This window comes from Pezoporus wallicus, unplaced genomic scaffold (assembly GCF_028554395.1).
Source record: "Pezoporus wallicus isolate ANWC-B61680 ecotype Strahan unplaced genomic scaffold, APGP_CSIRO_Pwel_v1 contig_13961, whole genome shotgun sequence".
NCBI lineage: Eukaryota > Metazoa > Chordata > Aves > Psittaciformes > Psittacidae > Pezoporus > Pezoporus wallicus.
Genome location: NW_026639900.1, coordinates 365,330 through 389,562, shown reverse-complemented (window position 1 = coordinate 389,562; position 24,233 = coordinate 365,330). Strand labels below are relative to the sequence as shown.

Below are 24,233 nucleotides of genomic sequence, written 5' to 3'. Positions count from 1 at the left end.
GAGATGCAGAAGAACAGAGATTTGCTACCCCAGGATGCTGTAGTTTTGGACACATTTCTCTTGTTCACAAGCGATTTCTGCAGTTACAAGCAGGTGGCACCTTGAAACTTGACAACAAAGAGTTCACCGGGGTTTTTCCGAGCTGTGACCCAGGGGCCGTGCCCGGAAGGAAGCAGCTCCGTCCGTTTCCATCGGAGGCAATTCCCACTTCCCACCAGGTGAGCAATAGCGTGTGCCACCGGCAGAGAGCACTGCACACCCAGCAAGGGCGCTGGGAAGGAGGATTCTCCCGGCTTTTCCAGTCGGATGAATACAGCAACAAGTGAAACCAGTCCCGGCTTTTGAGGAGAGGTTGAACAGATCCCAGCCAGGGTCAGATGTGAAAGTAAAAGCTCATTAGGATACACACAAGTTCAGGGCTGTAGCTGCACTCCTCTGAAGTGTGGCGGGCAGTGTAAAATGCTGAGCCTATCTTTAAGATGATTCAGGTTTAATGTTGATTCAGGTACTTTGATAGCTCTTGACTTTGGTACAGAAATAGAGGTCTTGTTCTCAAACATTTCTTCAGAAATATAATACAGTTCTGCTCCTCCTGCTTTGAGATGAGATCCATCTCAGATAATTTTCCTCTGGAAATTGAGCTTTCAAGAGTGTTGATTCTTGGTGTGGAATCACAAGACTGGTGTGCTGGAAGAGCAGAGGAAACCAAGGCAGCAGCAAAGCTAGATCTGTGATGAGTGAAGCAGTCCCTGCAGACCTGTGTTGACATTTGCTGTCTTCTGAGGTGCCAGACAGCCGTGTGCTACAGGGACCATCTCCCCACAGCAGGGAGGGAAGTCACATTCTGAGTCTGACTGCTCTTTCCCTTGGAGTCACTTTCTGTGTCTCATTTATTTACCTGTAAGTGAGGGATTTTGTTCGCTGTTCACAGCTTTGTCTCTTTCCTGTTTAACTTGGGGATCTTTGGACCAGAGAGACGTGTTTATTAAAGGCTTGGATGCTGCTGAATGGCTCTAATGGGGATAATTCAAACATTTACAGATTTCCATAAACATTCTAAACACTGTTATCTTTACATTTCTCAATAGATGCTGCTGCCTTACGTTATGATTAAAGTATGGTTTGAGATAATTGGTTATTCAAAATACTAAATAAATACACAGTTAATCACATCTGCTGGTGAAGCCAAGAACAGTTATAGAGTTAAGAAAAAAACTAGACTAAACAACCCTCAGCACCACTCTTCTGATGAATTACTAGACAGAACTGATACTAAAAAGAGGAAACCATTCTCTATACAGGATATTGCACAAAGCATCCTTCCAGCTGATATCTAAGGATCTCTGGTGAGGGGAATCTGGGGTCTGGTGCTGGCTTTGATTTCTGGGGCAAAGAACTCCATAGGGCAAGGGCAGTGTGAGAAGTTCTGCATCCACAGAAATGGACATCTTGAATTCATTTCTTTTGGAGGCTGTTGCCAAAAGAACTCCTGATCTGGCCTGTGGACATTGTGCAGACAGTAGCAGCTTTGTTTAAATCAAACCTTCTGAGTCTGATTGTGCAGATTAGCTGCAAAGAGACCCTTCCTGGCCAGGCTCAGGCTGCTGTGCAGTGTGAGTTCCACTGCAGCACTGAGTGTTAGGCCACGGCAGGTCATTTCTGATGCGAGGTGGCTCAAGCCTTTACCTCAACAGGGTCACATCAGTAGATGCAACACTTGTCTTGGCTGAATGCCTTTCTGGCAGGTCTTCTCCAAACACAAGCCCATAGGCAGGTCAGTCCCCTGCCAGCTTCCCTCCTGTCTCAACCAGTGGACACAGTAAATAAACATTGTGTTGTCAGATGGTGTCTCTGCATCCCCTGGGACACAGTTGCTACCTCTCCCAAAACAATGTTGTCCTGCCAATCAGAGCACAAGTGCTAAGCTTTTCCCAGGCCCAGGAACCAAACCTGGTGGTCAGTTGGCACCAGCATGTTTGAGTTACACACAAACATGTGGATGGAGGCACACATCCCACATCAAGCCATAGTAGAGCACAATTGATACATCAGTCTTCCCTTTCTTTACTGCAAGTCTTTCTTTGCTGTGAATGTGACTCATTAGGACCTGGCCATTCATTGATCACGTTGCTGGCATGATGTACTCTGCTTATTCAAGATGTTATGTTGAAGTGTAGTCAGGAGAGGCTTCTCTAGGTAGCGGGTCAAACTGTTTGGCAGTGGCCTTGCTGGGGTCTCTAGGCCTGGGGTGGTTCCTCATCTGCCCCTGTTCTTGGAGGGAACCTTAGTTTAGAAATGTCAATTGCCTGACCAAACCCAGAACAGCTCTCTGCACTGGGATAGCAGCAAACAGACACCTCAGTCTTGTGACATGCCACATCAGGAGCAAAGTTCTTCCCAAACTAAGGCTTCTCACTCCTGTTATCAACAGTGGACCTTGGATTTTTTCCCTAATTTTTTTCCTTTCCCCTGATGCAATAAGATGAAGCAACCTCTTAAACCTTTCCTCTGGATGTGGTCCTTCGGCTGGGACCACAAGGAGTCAGTCAATAACGAATAGTCCCACCGGAGCACAGCCTAATGGCTACTGTGCAGGAGCACAGGGAGGTGTGAATTTACACTGCTAATAGTACACAGCCATATAGTGTTTTCATATAATTACAATTTCATTTTTCCATCCTGGAATTTATTCTGGTACAAGACGCTTTTCTGCAGTGGCTGTTATGTCATTTGAAAGCAGATTAAGAAAGTCTTCCCAAAGAGGTGCTTGTCTTTTGGAGCAGGAGGTAACAGAGAAGGAGGTAGCATCGGTAAAATCTTAGTGCTTCAGTTGTATGGTATAACTGAAAAGGGAATGTGTTTCCATAGATCTCTGACCTGATGAGCTTTTTGGTTTGCCATGTATATGTAGCACAATGGGATTTCTGTGGCCTGACATGATTGAAATAGTAACAAAAAGCCATAAAAAACTCGTTTTGAGTTGTCCCAGCACTGGATGTGAGCAGAGCTGCTCCTCCCCAGCTCAGCTTAGATTTTGAAGCCCCCTCAACTTTGAAATATTAGTTACTGCAGGTTTAAAATCATATGTAGTGCACAAAAATGCATTCATTTACAGGATCCCTCTTCATGTGTTATAGCAACACATCTTTTGTGTTTTGTTTTTTTTTAGGAGTCCAGTTTCCATAACTTCCTGGCAGTAGGAACATTACTCCCTTAGCCAGGAAGCAGATCACCTTTCCCCTCCTAGGGATCCAGTGCAAAACAGTGCCCCAGCCTAACAAGTGAGACCTGTTCCATAGCTGCATTTACAGCACAAGCACCTCTCTTTGGTCATCTTCTGACCTCATGTTAGAAATGCATAATATCTGCCTATTCAGAACTTCTGTCTGGAATTCTGCTAGTTATACATAACCTTGCTGATATCCAATCCTGTTATAATGACTTACACAAAGTTAGTGATTGCTTATCTGAAGTTTACACTGGCCTCCTTTGTGTTCCAGTACATCAAGAATCAAACCTGTTCTGAAACAGCTTATTGCAGCTGAATGTGTGCTGGGTTCATGGTGCTGGTAAAACAAAATCATCCTGTGTGGGAGCCAGCCTGATACAACAGCCCCATCTGCTTTGCTTAGGTGGCTCTAATCTGGATAAAGTTTCTGCCTGACATCTTTACCAGATTTCCCATGGGATCTTACAGAACCTCTGGCCTTTAGGAGAATATTGCAATATGTGAGGAAAAGAGATCATGGAATTCATGCCCCCCATTTCTAATCTATTCCAATGGAAAACTTTATTCAGTATTAAAAAAATTACTCACACAAACACTTTCCAGTGTTCTCAGTCTGTCCCAAAGTAGTTCAACTAAAATGCTGTATATGAACACAGGCTTCTGCCTGAGGTTCCACTTTTCCCTGGCCCTTGCTCCTCCCTCCTGCAGCTCCACCCAGTGCTGCAGGGCAGATACTTAAGCAGAGGCCACTCTGTCCCCTGGCTCCCAAGGCAGGCAGGCACTGGAGCCAGACTGTGAGCTGTCCCTGCACCTTTGGGCCCTCCTGCTCCTTGTCTGAAGGCCAGAAGGATGGTTTGTGGGGATGGAGCTCACAGGAAGCTACGTGGAGCTGGATTTTCAGATGAAAATCTATTTATTCTCATGGTATTTACACTGTGAGAATTCAAGCTAATAATTTTGGTGCCTGCATGAAAGAGACTTTGGCAGTTAAAGCACAGACTTTTCCAGGGCAGCAGAATATGGGATTTCCTTTGGAAATGAGAGGAGCACGTTGTCTGAAATGCTCCTTCCTGCTTACTCTCCATAGTCACTCCCAGTCACAGCTGCTTGCTAAGGACTGGGCTGTAAAAGGATCTTTCTCCCCAGCCTGCCTGAGCCAGAGTTTACCGCAAAACAGAAAACACCCAACTCCATGCTTGTCCCTTCCTGGATCATGGCACAGGGGCTTTATTGTTAGCTCAGGTTGCCTTTTTTCTTTCCTTTTTTTCCCTTTTGCCTTTTTCCCTGATTCTCCTTGACAGCTGCCACTTACAAAGAGCTCAGGGGAATTGGTACCAGCTGGGAATAGGCCTAATTGCAGTCAAGCCCAAATTGCATCCTCCTGAAGAAGATCCTTCCCTACACCTTTAATCCTTCAGTTCTTCCCACCCAGCCTTTATTAGGGAAGGGCTTCCCTGGGGAATGTCCCATTTTGTGTTCTGCATGACAGCTGCTTCTCCATAGATGCTTCTCTGCTGACTGCATGCTGGTCCTCACTGATCCCCAGACCGGCCTGCTGCAGCTCCTCTGTAAGTCATTTGTGGGTTTTTATGCTTCTGGAAATGTTATTATCAAAGTTTTAACTAGCTTCAGTCCTTAAAGTTTGTGCTGCTCAGGCATCCAGGTCTGTCAGGAAGTGCTATGAGCAAGGATAATGCTACAAGGGATACCAGCAGCTTTGTAACTCATCTATCATGGCACTTCTCAACCAGGATTAATGTCCTAAAGATACCTGACTCTGTCAACCAAGGCTTGAGACATGGGTGTCCTAGAACAGAGTCATGTGTCACAGTGATACTAGGGCTTTACTGTGCTCAGGCAGAGGAACAGAGCAGGTTAGTTAATACTCCACATAGTACAACATGCCCCCAGTAGAAACATCTGTTCTATAATGCTGCATGGATTTAATAAGCAGTAACAATAAAAATGAAAGCCCATCAGCCTTTCCAGTAGCAGTGCCCAGCCACAGAGGAAATGGCCAAAATCCTCCTCACTGAATTACAAATTGCCACTTTGCTCCTGCCTGTTTTGATTTCCTCTATTGCCCTTGTATCCTCAACACCCTTTCCTTTTAAAAGAGCTTCTGGGCCAGTGAGTCTCAATCATTTATTTGTGTCTTTCTCTCTTCCCTCGCATTATGTTTCTGCTCCTGCCAGGAAATTCTGCAGGCTCTTGCATCATCCTTCTCCTGTTAATTGCCTTTGCTGCCTGCCCTGGGGAGCTGTGTTCCGGTGTGGTGCTGTATTGCAGGACAGCTTCTGGCTCCCTCTGCTCTGTTCCTGTCAACTTTGTTGGCTCTAATACCCAGAGCACGCCTCAGCAGAGGATTGCAAAAGGATTTGTAGACATTAATTACATTCACCACAGAAATACTTGCCACGCAGAGCATGTTTCTAGATGGCTGTGACCGGATCTAAACCCGCTTCTGCTCAGCCCCAGCTAACAGCCACCAACACCGCAAAGGTGCTGCTTTGCTCACTTCAGATTTTCTCTTTATGAGCCATTTTTAATGAGGCCAGACTGGTTGCAGCAAAGTGTACTTCAGTTCACAAGCCACTTCCACCCATCTTAATAACATTCTGGGGTACAGGTTATTCCCTTCACTCCTACTTTACACTCAAGGGTAATGGCCTTGGCAGTTTCTGTGTGATGTTCTAAGGTTGTAGAATTATTTCCTTACTCGGACAGAGCTAAGTACATACTTTAAAATCACAATCGTTTACACCCATCTGTTTAATCTTTGCTGATACAGTGATGCTGGTGAAGAGGTGCTTTTTGGTTTGGGGTCTCTGATGGGACAATGCAAATGAACCTCCCAGCAGAGAGCACAGCGTGCAGTGCTCGAGCTGATCTGAGTGACTGTTGAGAGATATGGAAGCTCCCTTGCAGAAAACTCTGTGCCTGGTTGCTGTTCTTCACTCATATCTATGTTCAAGTTGAGAGATGTTCTAGGGGACAGAACTTGCAGTTCTTCCTTTACGTGGGCAGTGTATGAGAAGCCATGTCTTAACCATATATATTTAGAATAAACAGAGGGAAATTCTTGCTTTAATTAGGTAAAAAATATTGTGTCAAAGGAGTGAGTCATGGAGTAGCCACATGTGCACTTTCTGCGTCTTTGCAAGCCAGGTTTTAACCCCTGAGGAAGTTGTGTCCATTGTTCTGGAGTACCTTGGAAAGTGGAAGTTGATTTTTGGTGTTTGGAAACAGCAGGCAGGGAAATCTTCCTGGAGAGTAGGGCTGGGGCTCACCAAAACAGCACACAGGGAGAGCAGGGAGTGAAGAGCCAAGGCCAGGGTATGGCCCTGGACAGTCAGTGACCACCAGTCCAAACTCCATTTCCCACAGAGCAGGGAAACATGAGCACCATGTCTGCTTTTGACCTCTGCCCACATAACAGGTTGTGAGATCTTACTGTAGCTCACAGTGAGTTTCACCACGATCAGTGTGCTCTGTCCTGAAAAGGAGCTCTGGAGGGTTCTGCAGCAGCAGATCCCCACTGCAGCTGTTGCAGGTGGATAGTGTTGATCCATCAGTCACCAGACAATGTCAGGAAACTTTTTATACAAGTTTTTAATAAAAAAGTCCAACAAAAAATATATATAATGAGGCATTTTCTGCAATGCATACATTCTTTGTATCTGCAGGTACAGATAAATAACAGAAGGCAAAACCAAGTATTTTGCTTATCTTTGGCCATTAACCAATAATCACCCTGAAGAGGTATTACAGGGTTGAAGAACAATAAACCGAGTCTGTAACTTCTCATTACATACCAAGCATCAGGCAATGATACAGTAGTTAGATTTTCAGACATGTAAGGAAAATTGCTTTAACACTGCCCAATACTGAATTTAACCTGGTTTGCTGCTATAGAACTTAAGGCCTTCTTGAGCTGATACACAGTCAACATTCCTGGGTTTACATTAGATGTACTCCAACCCTTCTCTTTCCTACTTCCCCTCACCATACATTGCACTAAAAGCCAGGCTGTACCTTCTCATGACATCAACCAGCATGAATTCTATCTGGATCAGTTTCCTCAACCAATGTACGTAAGGAAGCTTAACTGCTCTCTGCCTATAAGTCAATACTTTTCTAGCTCAGTGTCCCAGGAAATAGCTATCCCTCCACTTTACAGCACGGATGCAACTGATGGCTCTATCAAAGCAATATATACACGATACACATTAAAATCAAAAGCAATTTTTAAAGGTACATTGCTAACATGTAGCAGCTTATGTCTATATATGTACATGTTTTCACAGTTACAGTTTAGAAAATTGAGAACACCAGGAATACTTCTACTGTGTTTTCTATAAATAGTAAAAATTTACCTGTCAGGCATTTTGACAAAATAGGATTTAGGTATCACTTTAAATAGCTCTTGAAAACCTGTAGAGTTTTAAGCTTAAAGGCTGTAAAGTCTGAGGCCTCTTCAATGTGTTCAGCCAGTTTCAGCAGCTGGGCCCCCTGCCAGTTTGATTTTAATGATTCAGATCTGGTAACAAAGGAACTCCACCACCTTGGATGGGAGGGGCAAGTTCTTGACCTGGGGGGTGGGCATCACTCTGCGAATTGCCATGCGACACAGATGCTGGAGACTGGAAACTTGTCTTGGAGTTGCCCAGAAATACACGCTGCCATCCTGTGTCCTGCACAGAAACAAAACCCACCAGGATTATCCCACCTGCATGATTTTAGCTTAGTACAAATGCTCTCCTACGTTGCTAGTTAGGGGGAAGGTGCTCTGGGCTCTCTGTGCTTGGTTCTGGCTGTTCCAGCTCAGTTATACTAGATGCCAGTTCTTCATTTAAGCTACAGCAGCACAGTAAGCCACTTCTGATTATCTGTGTGACAGGCCTGAGCAGATCCTCCAACAGCTACTGAGGGCATCACCTGAAACAGAGCAACTGCCCTTGATTATCTACTGGTCTCTTGCCAATCCACATGTTTGTGGCTCTGTCTCTTATTTATTCTCAGAGATAAGAAACAAGTTTATCAGCTTCTTGATTTTACTGCTATTCCAGGCATGTTTAAACAAATAGTACCAGAAATGCAACCTGGTGCTTCCGACCTGGTTTTCAGTTGTCAAAACTGAAGATGTTTACAACACTTTGCCAATGTTCCCAACCTTCAATGTTCCCAACCCTCTGTACTACCTTAATATTTTAGGAAGGAAAAACCCCAGTATATGCTTACCCTGCAGCTAGAACACTGCCATCAGTAGAAAAAGTACAGCAGAGCCCATTGTTCAGAGGTGCAACTTGTACAGGGTATTCTTCATCAATTCTCCAGAATCTTACCATTCTGACAGGGAAGAGCAAATGAATGAGTTATCAGAGTAGATGTTTAATTCAGTATTTCCTCTCATACTTCATGAGTCTGCAGCAGAGCTCAGGGAATGTTTATAAATACTTTCCTATACCCACAAGGTGTTTCAGATTTGGCCTGAAAAACTATGACTTCTTCATTCCTGATACAGACCTTGATCTGTGTTTCTGCAACCATTTCAACACCACCAGTTAGAATAAGACTGCCCTCAAAGCTGAAATCCAGTTCTCCCAATACTACTTGCAGTGTTGGTGGAAGATTGTGAGATCACAATACTTTTTACTTTGGAATCTACTACTATACAAAAGATTTATATGCACTAGTAACTCCATCTACTTTTTTCAGTGCTTACAACCCCTCTCTTCCTGGTTTAAGCTATTACACACTTGAGTTATTCAGGTCCTCTACTCTATCCACGTCTTTCTACATTCAGAATGAACATTAACATACACCAGACAACTCAGCTACTTTTACCAAGTCCATTAGAAGTCGTTTCTCCCTTAAACCCCAAAAAGCTGACTTAGTATTTAAGTTCATATCATCTGGGAATAATCAGAGGAGTAAAAACCTTTCCTCATACTTACTTATCATCAGCCAGGCTTGCAATGTGTAGTCCATCGTGACTAAAAGATACTGATCTGACCCACCGGTCATTTGCACCTCCAGCAAATATTGGAGTAGGAGGAGGAAACAAATGCCTGGAGACAGAGAGACACTGAGTTAGTGGTGAAATGCTTAAGGACTAGGAAGTGTTTCCCTTCAGCCCCGACTAGCAAAGCTGAGGAAGAAAAACCAGACTGATTTCTCCTATATGGTACCAAACACTTCAGCTTTGTTGAAGATGCTTAAATTAGCACATGTTAAAACATCAGTGCTTTTACATTCCTTCTCAGATAGAAAGATGATCTTCACTGCTCTGACATTCAGGATTTCCATCAGCTGCTGCTTGATTTTTCCCAAGCCTGATTTTCAGTTAAACACATAAATCCATTCATTTTCAGGAGTCATCTCCACCCCAGAAGAAAGTTCCCAAATTTGATTGCTTCACTTACCCAAATTCCATAAGAATAACTCCAGTATGTGGATCCCAGACATAGACTCGGGTATCATAAGATGCGGTAGCCAGTAAAGCTCCATCAGGAGAGAACTCACAAGCTACAACATCATTGTGATGTCCTTCAAGTTTCCGTATCATGGAGTATTTATCCATATCCCAGAGAAAAACCTGCAATTAAATAAGCTGATGTTATAGCTCTGCTCAGAGCTGCAGGGAAGCACTTACTTTGTTTTAAAGTATAGTTGCTAGTCTTATTTAGGATTATATTAAAATCAGGCATTATGAATTACTACAATTAAGGAATATGCTCAGTGTCATACTCAGATTAAAATCAAGGGTTTTATAAAAATAATTAAAGCAGACATGCAAGTTCTAACTCAGGTTTGTTAAATGTTATTAACAAAATAAGCCAAAATATAAGATAAAGGCAACTCAATTTAACCATGTAGCTTACTGAAATTCATGTATTACAAAACTATTTTATTAAAATATGCAGAAATAAATAGGGTTAAACTCTACAGTCCCCTCTTTTTGTAACTACCAAAATTGTAAGAAATATACAGACAGAAAATGTAAGGTTAACATATTGTTACTCCAGTGGCATCCCTTTGAGTTTAAGATCACTTGTTTACAATTGGCTTGGATCACCAACGTCAGCCTAGGAAGAGAAACAGATACTGCAAGCAAAAAGAATTTTCACAGCCAAAAGTCATGTCTTTGGCAAAACAACAGGGAAGTCTAACCATATTATTAGAAAGGATTTATGCATTTTAAATCAAGTCAACAGTAAAATACAACATTAATATTACAATTTATCCAGGTAATTGCATATTATATTATATTATAAAAATCAATAAAAGCTGGTAGTATTCTGGGATTTTACATGCACTTATACATTAGATATAATATGGATAATCAACACTGTGCAGAATTATTTAATAGGAATGAACTATGTACTGCAGCATAATTTCATAGAAAACTAAGACTTTAGCACAAGATGTTACATCCCTAAACAGCTCATTAGGGTCCTTGATGTCCCTGATTCACTTTTACTGCACAGATTAAACACTGACAGCTTGGATAAATGTATATGTTTGAACAAAGCAAACAGCCTTAGTGCCTCATGTACTTCCTCAAACCGACCCATTTATGGTCTGTTATAAACATGTTGACCAATTTCTCCAAGGAGACCCCAACATTCCATACAAGTGGAAGCTAAGTTTGAGGAGTCAGGGGGTTTCATTGCTGTGAAAATTATTAAAAAACAAAAAAAAAAAAAAAAGAAAGAAAGAAAGCAGAAGGTGGACATCAACCAGCACCTGCGTACGTACAGGACACCTTGCAGCCGAAGGCAAGGTTACTTCGTCCTACGGTAAAGTTCGCACCCAGCCTGGTAGCCAGAGATGCCACTCTCTGCCCAGCTAACACCATTGTGCTCCTGTGTGAGTGGTGCCAGCTTAACCTCAATCACACCAATATTGCTGCCACCACCTGTGACAGGGAAAGCAAGAAGCTTATGGAAAACACACAGCCTAAAGACAGCAACGTATACATCCATATCTGCTCTAGTTAAAGAAAAACCAGACCCCAGACCTCAACTATTCTCTACCAAGTCTGCACTGAATTTAAAGCATAAAAAGCATTTGAACAGTCACTCATATAAAGTAGTATCTAAGGATTAAATTGTGCTTTTTATTCAGCATCACTAGGCTTCATTAAACTACCTACAATGCCCCTGCCACTAGACTGAATTACCCTCTCTGTTTTATCCTAATTCTTCAGTGCCAAGAAAAGCAGCGTATGGCATACATGCTTTACCTGCACTGCTTTCAGTTCTCTAGCAGGGCATTAGAATAGGAGTGAAAACAAAAACAGTATGCTGCTCTTCATTCTAGTCTTTAGACATAAGGACCATTTGTATTGAAAAACAGGTAGAAACATTTTTGTTCAATGGGTGACACAATGCCTGGCTCAGCCTTTGAAAATCCCCTTTCATTGAGTAGGAGGTAGAAAGGATAACATCAATAACAAAATAGTTCTATGCATTAATCTAAGCATCTTTTAACACTGGAAGGTTTAGTCTTTGGTTTTATACTATGAACATGTGCAGAACTATTTCTCAAAGAACTTTTACAGTTTCTGCAGCTAAAAGCAGTGCAAGTTCAATTCTTAAATCAGTGTCTTGATGCACCATTTGCTTGTTTAATTTCATGCACTTTTACATCATCATAAAACATTAGAAGTTCATGACACCGAGCACAAGCTTGATGTTACTTAGATTTAAAATGATTATGCACTCAATTCAGTAGATTTAATGAACAAGGAACTCTGACACATACTGCTTTACTAGCTCCAACTGAACAGAGGATGGAAGAGTCTGGAGAGAATGCACAACCGTATACCCAGTTCTGATGTCCTCTCAACACTTTCATCATGTTTCCTAAAAAGACAGGTATTCCCATAAGAATTGGTTAAATATCACACATCTTGCAGAGGCATTTTACAGAGAAATAAAAATTCTGTCATGCAGCCTTTAAATCCCAAGTCCGTGTTAAAAGAAGTCACTTTGCACACTCTTAACTTAATGTGATACCAGTTTATACCTTTAGGAGACACACAAAGAATTCCAACAGAACACACAGGGTGATTGATTTTTTTTTTTTTTTTTTACCTAACTTCATTTATAGCAATATAGAGTATGTGGTTATTTCTCCCACATATGGCAGCAGATAAACTGAATTCCTACCATCATCTTTCAGATCCCACACTCGCAGTGTTTTGTCTCTGGACGCAGACACTAAAATCAGGCTCCCGTCTGGGGCAAAGGTTAAATCTCGAACAACTTCTGTATGGTCCATCAGGTTAAGGAGGAGTTTTCCTGTTAAAACACCACAATTCCAAATGAAGGACAGCTTTTTCATTCAGATCAATGCTTTATGGATACAAAATTAGAGCAAATAAAGCCAATGTAGAAATGCTGCCTCGGCAGGAAGCACTTTCAGACTCTTCAGGAAATTGCCTCTTGATACAGAAAGCTAGTAAATCTCTACACTAAGCCCACATGCCTAAGAAATAAGGCAAGTCTTGTCTTTTGATATGCATCTCTGTTCTCAGCTTAAATTTACAAGACAATGTAAATTACTCAACAGTCTTTAGTTTCATTTCTCTAAAGCTGAGAAGTTCTCTCCTGGCCTAGCAGCTGTGCCACCAGCTACTTGAGACTCCCTCATCTCAAATGCAGTCTCTTATTTAAACAGTTACATACTTTTAAAAGGTTCTCATCAACATAATCCCTCCCTATACTCAAGAACAGAGAGCAACTTCAGCTTTTTGAAGTTTCCTTTGTTTGAAAGTATATTACCACTAAAATCCAGGGAAGATTTTAGTGTAAACTACCATTCACAAAGTCAATCACACACATAACCATTTTGCAGCAATGAAGCTTCCTCTTATGTCACTCACATCTTGAAGCATGACCTGAACCTGTTCCTTCCTCCAGCAGTCTTTGAACATTTCTAGTTGGAGGAGTTTATGCTTTTTTTAGATTAATTTGTATTCAAGATTCAATTCCCAATTCATTCTGTGTGTGAACAATGGCACTTCACTGTCACTTTGTGCACTGGTAACAGTTCCTCTCTCCCACTCTACCTGTGTATACATCCCATATCTTGATGCGCCCGTTGTTCAAGCCCGTGGCCAGGAGGAGCTGGTCCTGTCCGAACTTGAAGCGGTGCCATTCGATGTTCACGCAGCGGCTCTGCTTCTCCGGCACCGAGGAGCCAAACGCCAGGCTCCACACGATGTCTCCACAGTCTATGATATGCTCACAGGGTTTGTTTTTCTGAGCACTGTCACTGTTCTGCCTTGGAAGTCTTGTGCCGAGAGAGTTGGCAGCATTCTTTGTGCCGTGCACCAAGCTGCAGAGCAAGCACAAAAGAAAAACAGCAATGGCATGAAGTATCTTGAGAAGGAAATAGAACAGAGAGGTCTTTAGGATGTGCTGAAATCTAGGAGTTGCTGTAATGTATGTTTTGGAGATCTATAATGGTGTGGGTTTAATGTCAAATTATAAAAGCAGCTTTTTATTGTAACTGTCTTATAACTAACGCCTGGAAGCTTTCTTATACAGTATAATACTAATACTTCTTTATCCCGGTTTACCTCTGCAGGAAACAATGCATGAACTAACCCACTGTGAAAACAGTATTTTTAAAGCGTTTACAGAAACAATAGTTACAAAAATTCCAGGCTTTGGGCTAAATGAGCGGGAAGTTCCCCGCAAATCACTTCCACAATAAGGGATACTGTGACCAGATCATGGAAACCAAATAAACCCTCACCAGTAGAGGGAAGAAAGAAAGGGGAGGCGGCATTTGCTGTGAGGGGAATGTAACCAGCTACAGAAAATGCAAGTGCTGGTTCCTGACCTCATTAAAGTGAAAATACAATGTGTCTTTCGGACCTTCCTTGCATTCCAATGAGAATGAGGAAAGGGTTTGCCTTCAAGTGAATTCCTAAAAACTAAATAGCTTTCTGATAGGAAATTTAAAAGTCCAGCTCTTCCTGAGTCTTTCCATCCCTTTTCACTGTAACTTCCTCTTATTTAAGAGCATCTGAATCAAACACCAAGTCCCTCCTGCACACCCTCTGGGAGGCTGCAGTTTCTCTCACTGGCCCCAGAAGAAAAAAATAAACCAATAGCTGTTCCTTTCCCCAAGCCTGAAAAGCCACTATATGTGTTTAAATCTGTTGAGAACTTCCCAACAGAAGACAGCTGTTAAGCTTCTTGGTTGAATGAAAAGCCAGGTAGTTTTGTCTTACAAGTTCCTAAGGCACTGAGACCAGGGGACCAGCTTCACCACGCGGTGCCCTTGTGACCAAGCAAAGTAGGATCCATCCGGAGCAAACGCCACGGTCCAGTTTTCACGTCCACACTTCTTGTCAAAGGGAGAAGTTGGGGCCAGGAGTTCTCCCACCGTGCGTGATCGTGCTGAAAGAACACAAGAGATTCCTGCTTTAAAACCCGACCACAGAGCTCCCAAGGTTGTAAGGGAACCTGACAATGGGATAAGGGTATGACTGTTAGTGCATGTTAATTTCATGTCACTGCGAAGGTGTTTCACAAAAAGCTCAGCTGCCAAAGGGACTGAGTCACTGCAGAGAAGCAGCTCAGCGTTAAAACGTCCTGATCATCGTGTAAGCGATGGCTCATCTCGCTATCAGAGGCACAACTCAAACACACCGAGGCCCCGCCGCCGCCCTGCGCTTCCGTTGGGGAAGAAAGGGCCAGCGCCTGGGAAGGGTCCGATGTCACCTCAGCGCCGTTTAACGAGCCTGTGCCCGTCCCTTCTGCCCAAGGAAGCTCCGAATAACGCATGTGGCTCGCTACCGGGGCTGTGCAACCCCCGCCGCCGCGCGGGCGCGTACGGCACCGCTCTGCCGGCAGCACCGCCGCCACCCCGCAGGGCCGGGCGCGAACCGGACCCGCTCCCGCTGAGCCCGCCCCGCCGCGCCCGCCCCATCCGCGCCTCACCGATGAGCTTCTCGTTAACCCTCGGGGGAAAGCTGGCCATCTACGGGGCCGCCCTGCGCTCGCCTCGGGACCTGCAACGGAGCGACACCGACCGTGCTCACCGGGACGCGGGCACTGGGACAAAATGGCGGCGGCGGCGCAGGGTGAAGCGCGGGGCGGGGCGGGCGGTGGCAGCGCCCTCGCTGGCTCCTCCCACCGGCCCCGGCCCGCAGCGGGGCAGAACCGCGGGGACCCCTCCAAAACTGACCGGAATTGGGGTTTTCTGGGTGCTTTAGTGCAGGGGTACCCGTGGGGTGCGGTGCGTGCACTGCTGACGGCACGTCGTGTGCTGCTTAAGTGCCCCGCCAGCAGCCGGTGACATTCTGCCGCAGCGAGTTAGATAGAGGTTGTCTCCATTATCTTTGCGCCGGGTTGTGACACCCTCGGTGGCTGTTTGACCATGGGGCTACAAGGCAACACGTAAACCAAGAGATATACAAAAGCTTGTGTGACCGTCCTGTGGAATGTGTGTAGCACGGTGAAGTGCACCCCTGAGCGCATCCTCCCTGAGTGCATCCTCCCTGAGCGCATCCTCCCTGAACGCATCCTCCCTGAGCAGCGGCTGGAAAACTCTTGGGAGTTTCCCACTCTTCAGTGTTGATTTCTTAATATGTGTAATTCAGCGGCTAAATCCAGCAAGGTCTGGTTTGTGATAAAGCGTTGAATTTACTGTTAACGTAATGGAGTTTTCCATGACAACTTGGAGAAAGAAACCCCAAGGCCATGTCCTTCTCTGTGTGAGTTTGTATTAACATCGGTGTATTCCCTCATCGCCTTCCTTTTCCTCTTTCTGCATCCTTTTGCCTATCTAAGTCCTCCCCTCCTCTAGACTAGGTGACTCTTCCTTGCTCCTTCTGGACTTCAGGAAAGCACAGAGCCAGATAATTAACTGCAGGGAATAACAGTGATTTCATTCCAAAGCCTTGGCCAAGCTGGCAGAGGCACTGGAATAGCTGCATGGGTTGGCTCTTCAGCTGCTGCAACACCCAGAAGTCACCCTTATGTAAGCAAGGCCAGCAGAGCAGACTTCAATCCTGGAGCGAGATGATGTCAAAGATAGGAGAGGGAAGAAGTTTTGAATACTTCTGGTGGCCTAAACGCCAGCACGGATTAACGCTGGTTTGTATAAACCTGGTAGCACATCACAGCACTAATCTGACACTGCTTTTTAGCAGCAAGATCCTGCTCTATTAATCCTCTGCTGCCTGCAGATGGAAGAGCCCTATCTTCACTTTATCCCTCAACAGCTTCTTATAACAAGGCAGATTTGTGGCCAGTGAACATTGTGAAATGCTGCTCTGCAGTTACTCATAACTTGTGCATGTTTGAGCGAGGCCAGAGCTGAGATGAGTCACGTTGTAAGATTCCTCCTGAGGGTCTGAGCCTCACACACAGCCAGGATGAGGCTGGATTCTGTTTGCTTACCTTGGGGCTGGTGTAGCCAGGGGGAGATAGCAGCTGGGTTACGCAGCTCTGGGGGAGTGTTAGCACTTCTTGCTAGTTTGGTTTAGTTTTTAGGCAAAGTATTTGGCAATTTATTATGCCTTTCAGTCCCTGTGTTTCTGTAAGTACTGTTCCTCCGTGTGCTTTCTGCTCATTAACGTAATAGATTTGAGGGCCAGAAGGGACGATTCATTAATCTGGTCTTGTGTAACAGAGGAGTATATTTTAACCTAATGTAGTACGCCTTCAGAGAACGAGGGTTTCCAGCAGTTACACTGTTCAGCCTTTACAGCACTGGAGTCCTAATGCCAATCCTTGAACTTCCCAGCCCACATTTTGTGTGTTATGGGCACCAATTGTGAGATGTGAATTCCCAGGTGCTTGCAAGTTTATTAGAAGGTGTTTGGTGCCACAGGCTGTGCTGGAGACACTTCTGTATTCATGCCTGGCTGGAAGGGCTCTTGCGCCTGAAGCACAGAGGAGAGGTGGAAAGCTGGGATCTGCTGCAAGCCACCAACCCAACCCTTCTGGTTGGTAAGATTCAGTCAAAGAGGATATAAAGAACCCACGCTTCCCTTGCTCAGCACTCTGGCCATGTAAGTGGGCCAAGATGGTTTCCCTGCTCTCCCTGGTGAGGCATAGCTGTGGAATCAAGGGTGGCACCAGCTGCACACCCTGCACAGTCACATGCTGCAGGGGCCTGCAAGGCTGCCCCATGACTCCGGAATGATTTATGTGTTTTCCATGATCCTCCTTTTCAGATGCAGTTGCCAAGCCTGCACAGCACTGTTCAGCTGGGAGGAGGCTAATACACTCAGTGCATCTGCCTCCAGACTTTACACACTGCGAGAAGCTTTCACAAATGAAAGGACTTTTGTTGTCTGCCTGCCTTGGAAATACTCTCCAAGATCCAGGTTCTGGAGCTCTTTCCCAGGCTGCTGAAGCAGCAGGATCTGCTTCTTTCACATTCTCCTGTGGTGAATCTGGTTACACTCATCTCAGTTATTTTTTCTTCTTTGATTTTTTTAACTGATTTGTGATTGTGTGTTTCTTAATCAGCTTTGCTGAAGTCTTTTTGACTCAGTCATTAGACTGCACTAGGAAAGGCATCTGGAATTAGTGCATGTCCCAGATAAGGGATGGTGCTGCTTTTACAGCAATTAGTTTGGGTGCTGTTTTCTCTTTGTATCCCCTTGTAACATTACCTGAGGTTTGTAAAATAAGCCCTGGTGTTTGCCTGTCTTTTAGCTACTCGCAAGACTCAGCAGTGTGTTTGCTGTGCTCCATTTCCATTGCTATGGCTTCCTGCTGGAAGGCTTCCACCAGTGAAAAGCCATTCGTTCCGGTGTGTGAGCCCTCAGATCTCCAAGTTCTCATTGTGCTGTTCCCCACTCAGCTTGCAGCAGACACCCCACTAAGGTTACCCTGCTCAGGGCTCACCAGGGCTATCAGTTCCTGTTAGCTGTGGGGTTTGGTCTCTGGGAGGAGATCAGCACAGCAAGTGTGAGATCCAGAGGACCAGAAAAGCCTGTGGTGCTTTTGCAGGCCGTGAGTTATGTTCCCCCTCCTCACAGCTCTCATTCCATAAAGCACTCCTGACAAATGAGAGGTGAGGGAGCAAACAAGGCCAGTCACACTAAGATCAAGGTGGCTGATGTGTGCACCAGGGCATGCATCTTAGTGGTGTGGCTGTCATTAAATATTACACTATTTGTAGTCTACACTGTTAATAATTCACAAGCTCCTGCTTGTTTTGAGAAGCCTCCTTGGGATGGAGAAAGTTCAGCAAGAGTTTGTGGAGGAACAAGTGAAGGTGAAAGGAAAAAGCAGAATGGAAGGAAGAGAAGGCAAAGAAAGTTGAAGAGGAAAAGGGATTGCAGTGAAGAGAATGGTGAGAAGTTAGAGAAGAAGCACCACCAGAGTCCCCAGACGGGTTAGCTGCTGCTATTGCCCCAGTGCACACCGGAAAACTTCTGTCACTTCTCTGTCCCCTTCTCCCCCGTTGTTCTGTACCTTTTACTCCCTGTGGCTTATTGTGGAAATTAGAATTAGTTTTCTGTAGGGGGTTATAAATTGATGCATGTCTGGTATCTGAGGGGTTAATCTGTAAAGGTCTGCTAGAGGAGTAGCTGTGGAGCAGTTGCACAGATGGAATAGCAGAGATAGACTGCAGTCATTCACATTCTTTTGGTCTCTTTGGGATTTTATAACTCTTGGACCACATCTTTGGGTATAATAAACAGAGCAGATGGCTTCGTGTGTGTGTGGTGAATTCAGCCCTTCGTGATGAGTCACTGCGCTGCAATAAGGGAGACGGAGGTTGGGGGTTATTCCTTTCAGGTTCAAAAGCATCCCTCTTTGTAAGCTCACCAGGGTGCCCTGCAAGGGAGCTGCTTCCAGGAACATCTGTGCTAAATTTACCCACTGAAGCTGCAGGAGCTGTTATCTCTGATGGCTGAAGGTCATGCTGAGGGTTTTGAACTTGAACTGTCCTAGATGAGGATAACAGAAAAGGGTCCCTGTGATGCAGAGAAAGGTGCTCAGCCTTGCTCGAGGCCACCATGCCCACAGCCTGCTTTATGTCAGTGTAATCTCAGTCACTGACCTCTACCACAGCTATTCCACTTCTCCTGTGAAAAATGCTTTCCAAAACATTCTGGTTCTGTGTGTTCCTCTTTGGCCTGGATTTACCCAGCTGCCAGTCACTTGCATTGTCTGGAGCTCAGGCTCCTTGCTAGAGGAGCACAGTGCCCCATGGGCATCAGGACTCAGGCTGCGGCGTTCCCTGGGTTTGGAATGACACTCCTGTCCACTGTGCAGTGAGAAACATTACTGAGCTGATCGGCGTTCCTCTGACTCCAGAGGAGCATAGGATGTAGTCAGCAATCAACTGCTGACCGTGTTTACGGTAGGAAGAATAGGTTTTGCTTTTCATGAAACCTGTGTTTGGCACTGGGTGAGCAGGATTACACAGAGGGAAAATCAGTTGCATGCAGGGTGTCACTGTAAACTTCAATACATTGTCTGTAAGTGCAATTTATAGATGAGCAAGTTGTGTTTAATAGGAACAATGAAAGGCACAGACCACCTTATAGTCTGTAAAGCAGATCAATAAAATCGTAAGGACAGAAAAAACTGGCATGTTGGGGAATTACAGGGTTGGGTCTGACAGCTTCTGCCTGGAAACAGAGGAGCTGCATTCCTGCTGCAGCGGGGTTGGGAAAGAGCAGGTTGCTTGTAGATAAAGAGTGTTTGCTCACGGATCAGAGATGGGCCGGAGCTGATGTGGAACTGCGCTTGGAATACTTGGGTGGCTCATATCCAGGCCTGTTGCTACAGGGAATGTGTGCAGAGGGCAATAGAGAAGAGTTTGAGGCAAATGGAGGATTAACAGTTTAAGACTCACAGTGTCTTTGACTGCTGGGTAATATTAGCATTGTTTTATAGGTGGATATGCAAATTCAGACTGAAGATCAAGGATTTACCACAGTTTGTATGGAACAGCCTAAACAGCTAAAACTCCTCCACAGCAAAAGGCCAGCACTTCAACCTAGGGACTACCCTGTTATCCCTCCTGAGGCTGATGGCAGGAGCTTCACATGGGCGCTGAGTTTTGTGGGTTCTGGACACTCTCAGCAGCTCTCCCGAGCTGGTGCTTCACTTCAGGCCAGAATCAGTGTTAGGGCACACTGCTGGAGCCTGCCCTGCCTCTTCCAATGCAAATATCATGTGGGAATGGTAAAGAAAAGCAGCCCCTTCGGCACCCTCACACATGTGCAGAAGAGCAGCCCCTGTGAGAGGACAGGACTTGGGATGGGTGGTTTGTCCTGCTGTTAGTGAGGTGGGACTGATGCAGGTGTAATGCTGCTTCAGGGAGTAATGCTGCATCGCCATGTGATGGTGCTTGTCAGGCACAGCCATAGACATGGCAACAATCCTGGTCTCGTCCCAGTGACAGTCCAGGCCTCCAGCTTTCTTCTGGTGACTCAAACTCCTGCCCTTTCTATGAGATCACACAGGAGAGAAGCCAGAAAGTGCCAGTCAGTGCTGAAGTCACAAGGTCTCTCTGGTCTTCCTCTCCTGTGAATCCTCTTCTCTTTTTGACCCCTGTTATACAATAAATGAGTAAGGAAACAGAATGGCAGGGAGAGGCAGTGATAACCTTGAATTATCCTTTGGGACAGTGTGACAATCCAGGCTGAGCTGATTAGTCATCCAGAACAATTAAAATGCTGCTTTATAGTATTATGAGTAAGAACCTCTGGAGATGCTGTGGGAAAGGCACTGCTTGCAAGGGGAAGAAAAAAGTAGATGCTCAAAATGATCTCATTCCTCTGCAATTTTTAGAACATAAACCCAGCGAGTGGGAGTGATTGTGAGCAAACAAACTCCAACAAGGACTCAACAAGGAGCTTGTTTATACCTCTGGGGCCAAACGGCAAACACTGACTGTGTCTTTATCCATTTCCAGTGCATGGCACAAGTCTCCTGTTCCATTAAGTTCCTTTAGAGTATCTGAGCTCTTGTGACATCTTTATACTGCCTCAGATCAGGTATCAGGAATTAAACTCCTGCTGGTTTACATCCAAGTGAGATTTCTACTGGAATAGAAATACTTGCATTTAGAAACTGATTGCGTGAAACAGTGTGCTACAACTTTGTTGATTAGACTTTCTGGGATGAAGGATCCGGTGTGAATATTGTGTGTGGAATCTCTGCTTTCTCTGAAGTATAACCCATCATTCTGTGATCACTGTTAACCTCAGATCAGTTGTATTTAACAGGTCCTGTTGCAGTCAGACAGAATACAAAGGAAAATCCACTGCTTAATTTTTGAGGGGAAGCTTCTTCACATATTGAAACCCATCCCGCACATGTCAGGTAAGTCAATAAGAGACAAGTCATGGGAAGAATACAAAGCCACCGCTCACTTGTCAAACAAAACGGAATATGGGCCACTCTCCTCTCTGGTTAGTTCGGAATTCAGGGATTTGAGTGGCCTCTAATGCCCTCTAATGGACAAATCTGTTGGAGCACTGTCCTCTCGGGGTGAAACCATCCAGGATCCGCAGCGCTGCCAGGAGCCTGCCCAGCTTTCCCTGGGAGCCTGCCAACTCCCAGATTAAACCCATGTTTAAGGGTTTGGAGCTGAGAAATATTAAGTCACCTTTACCCAAAACTTGGCAGCTCTTTCCCTCCCTCCCTTCCTTCCGCATCTGCCCGGGTTTGTTTGTTTGGCTTCACTTAAGAAAGGTGGGAAAATGTTTTTTGTCCCTGATCCCAGATTTGGCGCAGTCCCTCCAGGATGGAACCCTGTCCATCAGGAATTGCCTCTGTAAGTGGCTGGGGGTTTCTGGAGCAAAGCTGATACATAGAAATCAAAGAGTGTCACTTGGTCTATTAGAGCCACTTCTGGAGTGTTTGACAAATGTGGTGAGAACGAGAAATGGGATGGGAGGAATGCAGAGGAGAAATGGCAGTATGAAACACAGACTGCTGGGAGCAGGAGGGAAAAAAGATAGGCTAATAAATAAATAATCTGAGTTGAAAATACACGGCAGAGAAAAGCAAAAGGTACAGAAGTGGGAGGGGAAAAATCCATATTGTCAGGGACTTTCCTCTTATATGTGACTCCTAACACCAGTGCCACTCTTGACAGCCACAATGGGACATTTTTAGTGAGGAAAACCCACTGTCATTCCCACAAAGCCTGACAAGACCCTGTGGATGCCTTAGGCTGTAATTTCTCGTTTTGGTTTGCACATAAGCTTAAGGAAGTGCATTAAGAAGCTCTTGCCAAAGTGTCTTAAAATAATCCACCAGCATAACCAAGAGGCACGAGATTGCCAAGAGCTGCCAAATAAATGGTTCCACAACTCGGGAATTATCTGGGGCTGGGGAACTTGGTGTGATTTACCTTCAGATAATACCTAACCAGCAGTTACAGACTGGTATGTGTCTGCCTGCTGGGAACAGAAAAGTCTGTGTGTTCATGTGGCCAACAGATGGGATCTAGCACAGCAGTTAACAGAGACACTGGTTTTTCCTAGGCCAGCAGATCCCTTCTGGGATAGTGGGTCTCAGGCACTTTATATCTAGCCTAGGGAGAAGAGGAAGCAATTAAAAGGAAGCAGAGAGCTTTGGGAAAGAATCGTCTTGATCAAATACTGGCTGGAATTTTCCAGAGAGTTTTGAGGAAACACTGTGAGGATTTCTAGCATCACCATTCAGCCTCTGAAGCTGCCCACTGTCTAAAATCTGGGAATACTACAGCAAGCTGTGTTTGCTTTTAAGGAACAGATTTGCTTTGGGAAAAACACTAAGAGAAACAGGAAGAAGCACTGTTTGTTGTGTTTAGTAGGTTTTGAATGGAAAAAATAGCCTTTTTCTACCTAAGTCAGGAGTTCCCAGATGCTTTTCTCTGACCAGCCCTGGTTTCTTTCTTGGTTTCAGGACATGTTTTCAAAAGCCTATCAGTAAGCTGAGGCCCTTTCCTGCCCCTGCATGGATTATTATTGTTTAGATTTTGGCAGAACGTAGAGATCCCCATGAAGATTGTGGCTGTACTGCCTTAAGTGGATATTATTCCTGCTGGATTGCTACGGGATACTTAAGGATCAAGTATATAAAGATCTGAAAAATGAGACTGGGCATGTTGATGGAGGAGCACACCACTGGTGTTCTGTGTTCATTCCCTCTTGCACTGTTTGTGACAAAGCCTTTTCTGTCAGCCCCAACAGATTCTGGATGTGAACCAGGGGAACTCAGAGCCATCCCCGTCCCCAGATGCCTGCACACCTCCTGGGGGAGCACAACCAGCAGGGCTGGAAGTCCTGGAGAACAGATCCCTGACCTCATCCTGTTTTCTGGAGTCCAAGTAACCATTTACCTTTGCAAGGGGAGAATAACAATGTTTACGGAATGGTGTGGGGATGCAATGTGCCTGTTTGCTTGGATTTTGGTGGAGCCTTTCCTTGTGCTCACACAAACATGATTGGGAAAGGCCTCAGGGAGCAGCTTTACTTACAGTCTGACCCAGAGGAGATGTCTGTAATTAAGCACATATATACATGTATCATGTAGGTTTGACTCTGATATGAGCATACATAGCCAATACATTAGAGGACTTTTCTAGACCATAAGACAATGTTTGTTTTAAAATCCTTTATGACACATATTAATGCTGACCATTGTAGAGCACTCTGCTGCAGAGGGATCAATGGCCTTCACACCACAGCTAGTTACAGCAAATGGATCATACCAAATCCAGGGCACTTAAGAGCCCAGTATTGGTCTCTGCAATTTGTATAAATCAGAATGCCCTCTGCATTTCCTGAAGGACAGGGCCATGAGTACAGACAGAAACTACAATTTATTCTTCAAACAATTGTTTTTTTTTCCTTAAATAAAGTGTTTGCAATTGATTTTCATCTTTCTATAGGACAACTGCCTCTTCAAATACGTGCTATGAGCCACACTCCTGAGCTTATTGCTAGAATGCAGTGGTAGGGTTCATATTGTAAATCTGGATTGCAGGAATGCCATCGTTTCTTGTTTAC

At 44.7% G+C, this 24,233-nt stretch overlaps 1 protein-coding gene and 1 long non-coding RNA gene across 3 annotated transcripts; one reads left to right on the top strand and one right to left on the bottom strand.

Moving 5' to 3' along the window:
- On the top strand, nucleotides 1-17,670 carry LOC130603164 (uncharacterized). 2 transcript variants are annotated; one of them, XR_008973066.1, is made up of 2 exons: nucleotides 1-218; nucleotides 17,052-17,670. It is a non-coding gene; the product is annotated as an uncharacterized LOC130603164 (long non-coding RNA). The 2 variants fall into 2 exon arrangements; XR_008973065.1 differs by lacking the exon at nucleotides 1-218 and adding an exon at nucleotides 15,916-16,365.
- Nucleotides 6,827-15,346, bottom strand: WSB1 (WD repeat and SOCS box containing 1). The gene is made up of 9 exons (XM_057416681.1): nucleotides 15,193-15,346; nucleotides 14,481-14,649; nucleotides 13,308-13,576; nucleotides 12,406-12,537; nucleotides 11,999-12,099; nucleotides 9,655-9,827; nucleotides 9,187-9,300; nucleotides 8,471-8,578; nucleotides 6,827-7,923 (listed from the first exon to the last, which is right to left on the bottom strand). Exons 1-9 carry the CDS (start codon nucleotides 15,230-15,232, stop codon nucleotides 7,764-7,766), a joined length of 1,266 nt encoding a protein of 421 aa, XP_057272664.1. The 5' UTR covers nucleotides 15,233-15,346; the 3' UTR covers nucleotides 6,827-7,763.
- Nucleotides 17,671-24,233: the final 6,563 nt, after the last annotated feature.

Excerpts from the sequence above, each read along its gene's own strand:
- WSB1 (XM_057416681.1), bottom strand. The coding sequence starts at position 15,232 with ATGGCCAGCTTTCCCCCGAGGGTTAACGAGAAGCTCATCG. Across the intron at positions 9,301-9,654 it reads GTTATTCTTATGGAATTTGG|GCATTTGTTTCCTCCTCCTA; the intron begins GTAAGTGAAGCA and ends CTCTGTCTCCAG. Across the intron at positions 8,579-9,186 it reads GCAAGCCTGGCTGATGATAA|AATGGTAAGATTCTGGAGAA; the intron begins GTAAGTATGAGG and ends CTTCCCTGTCAG.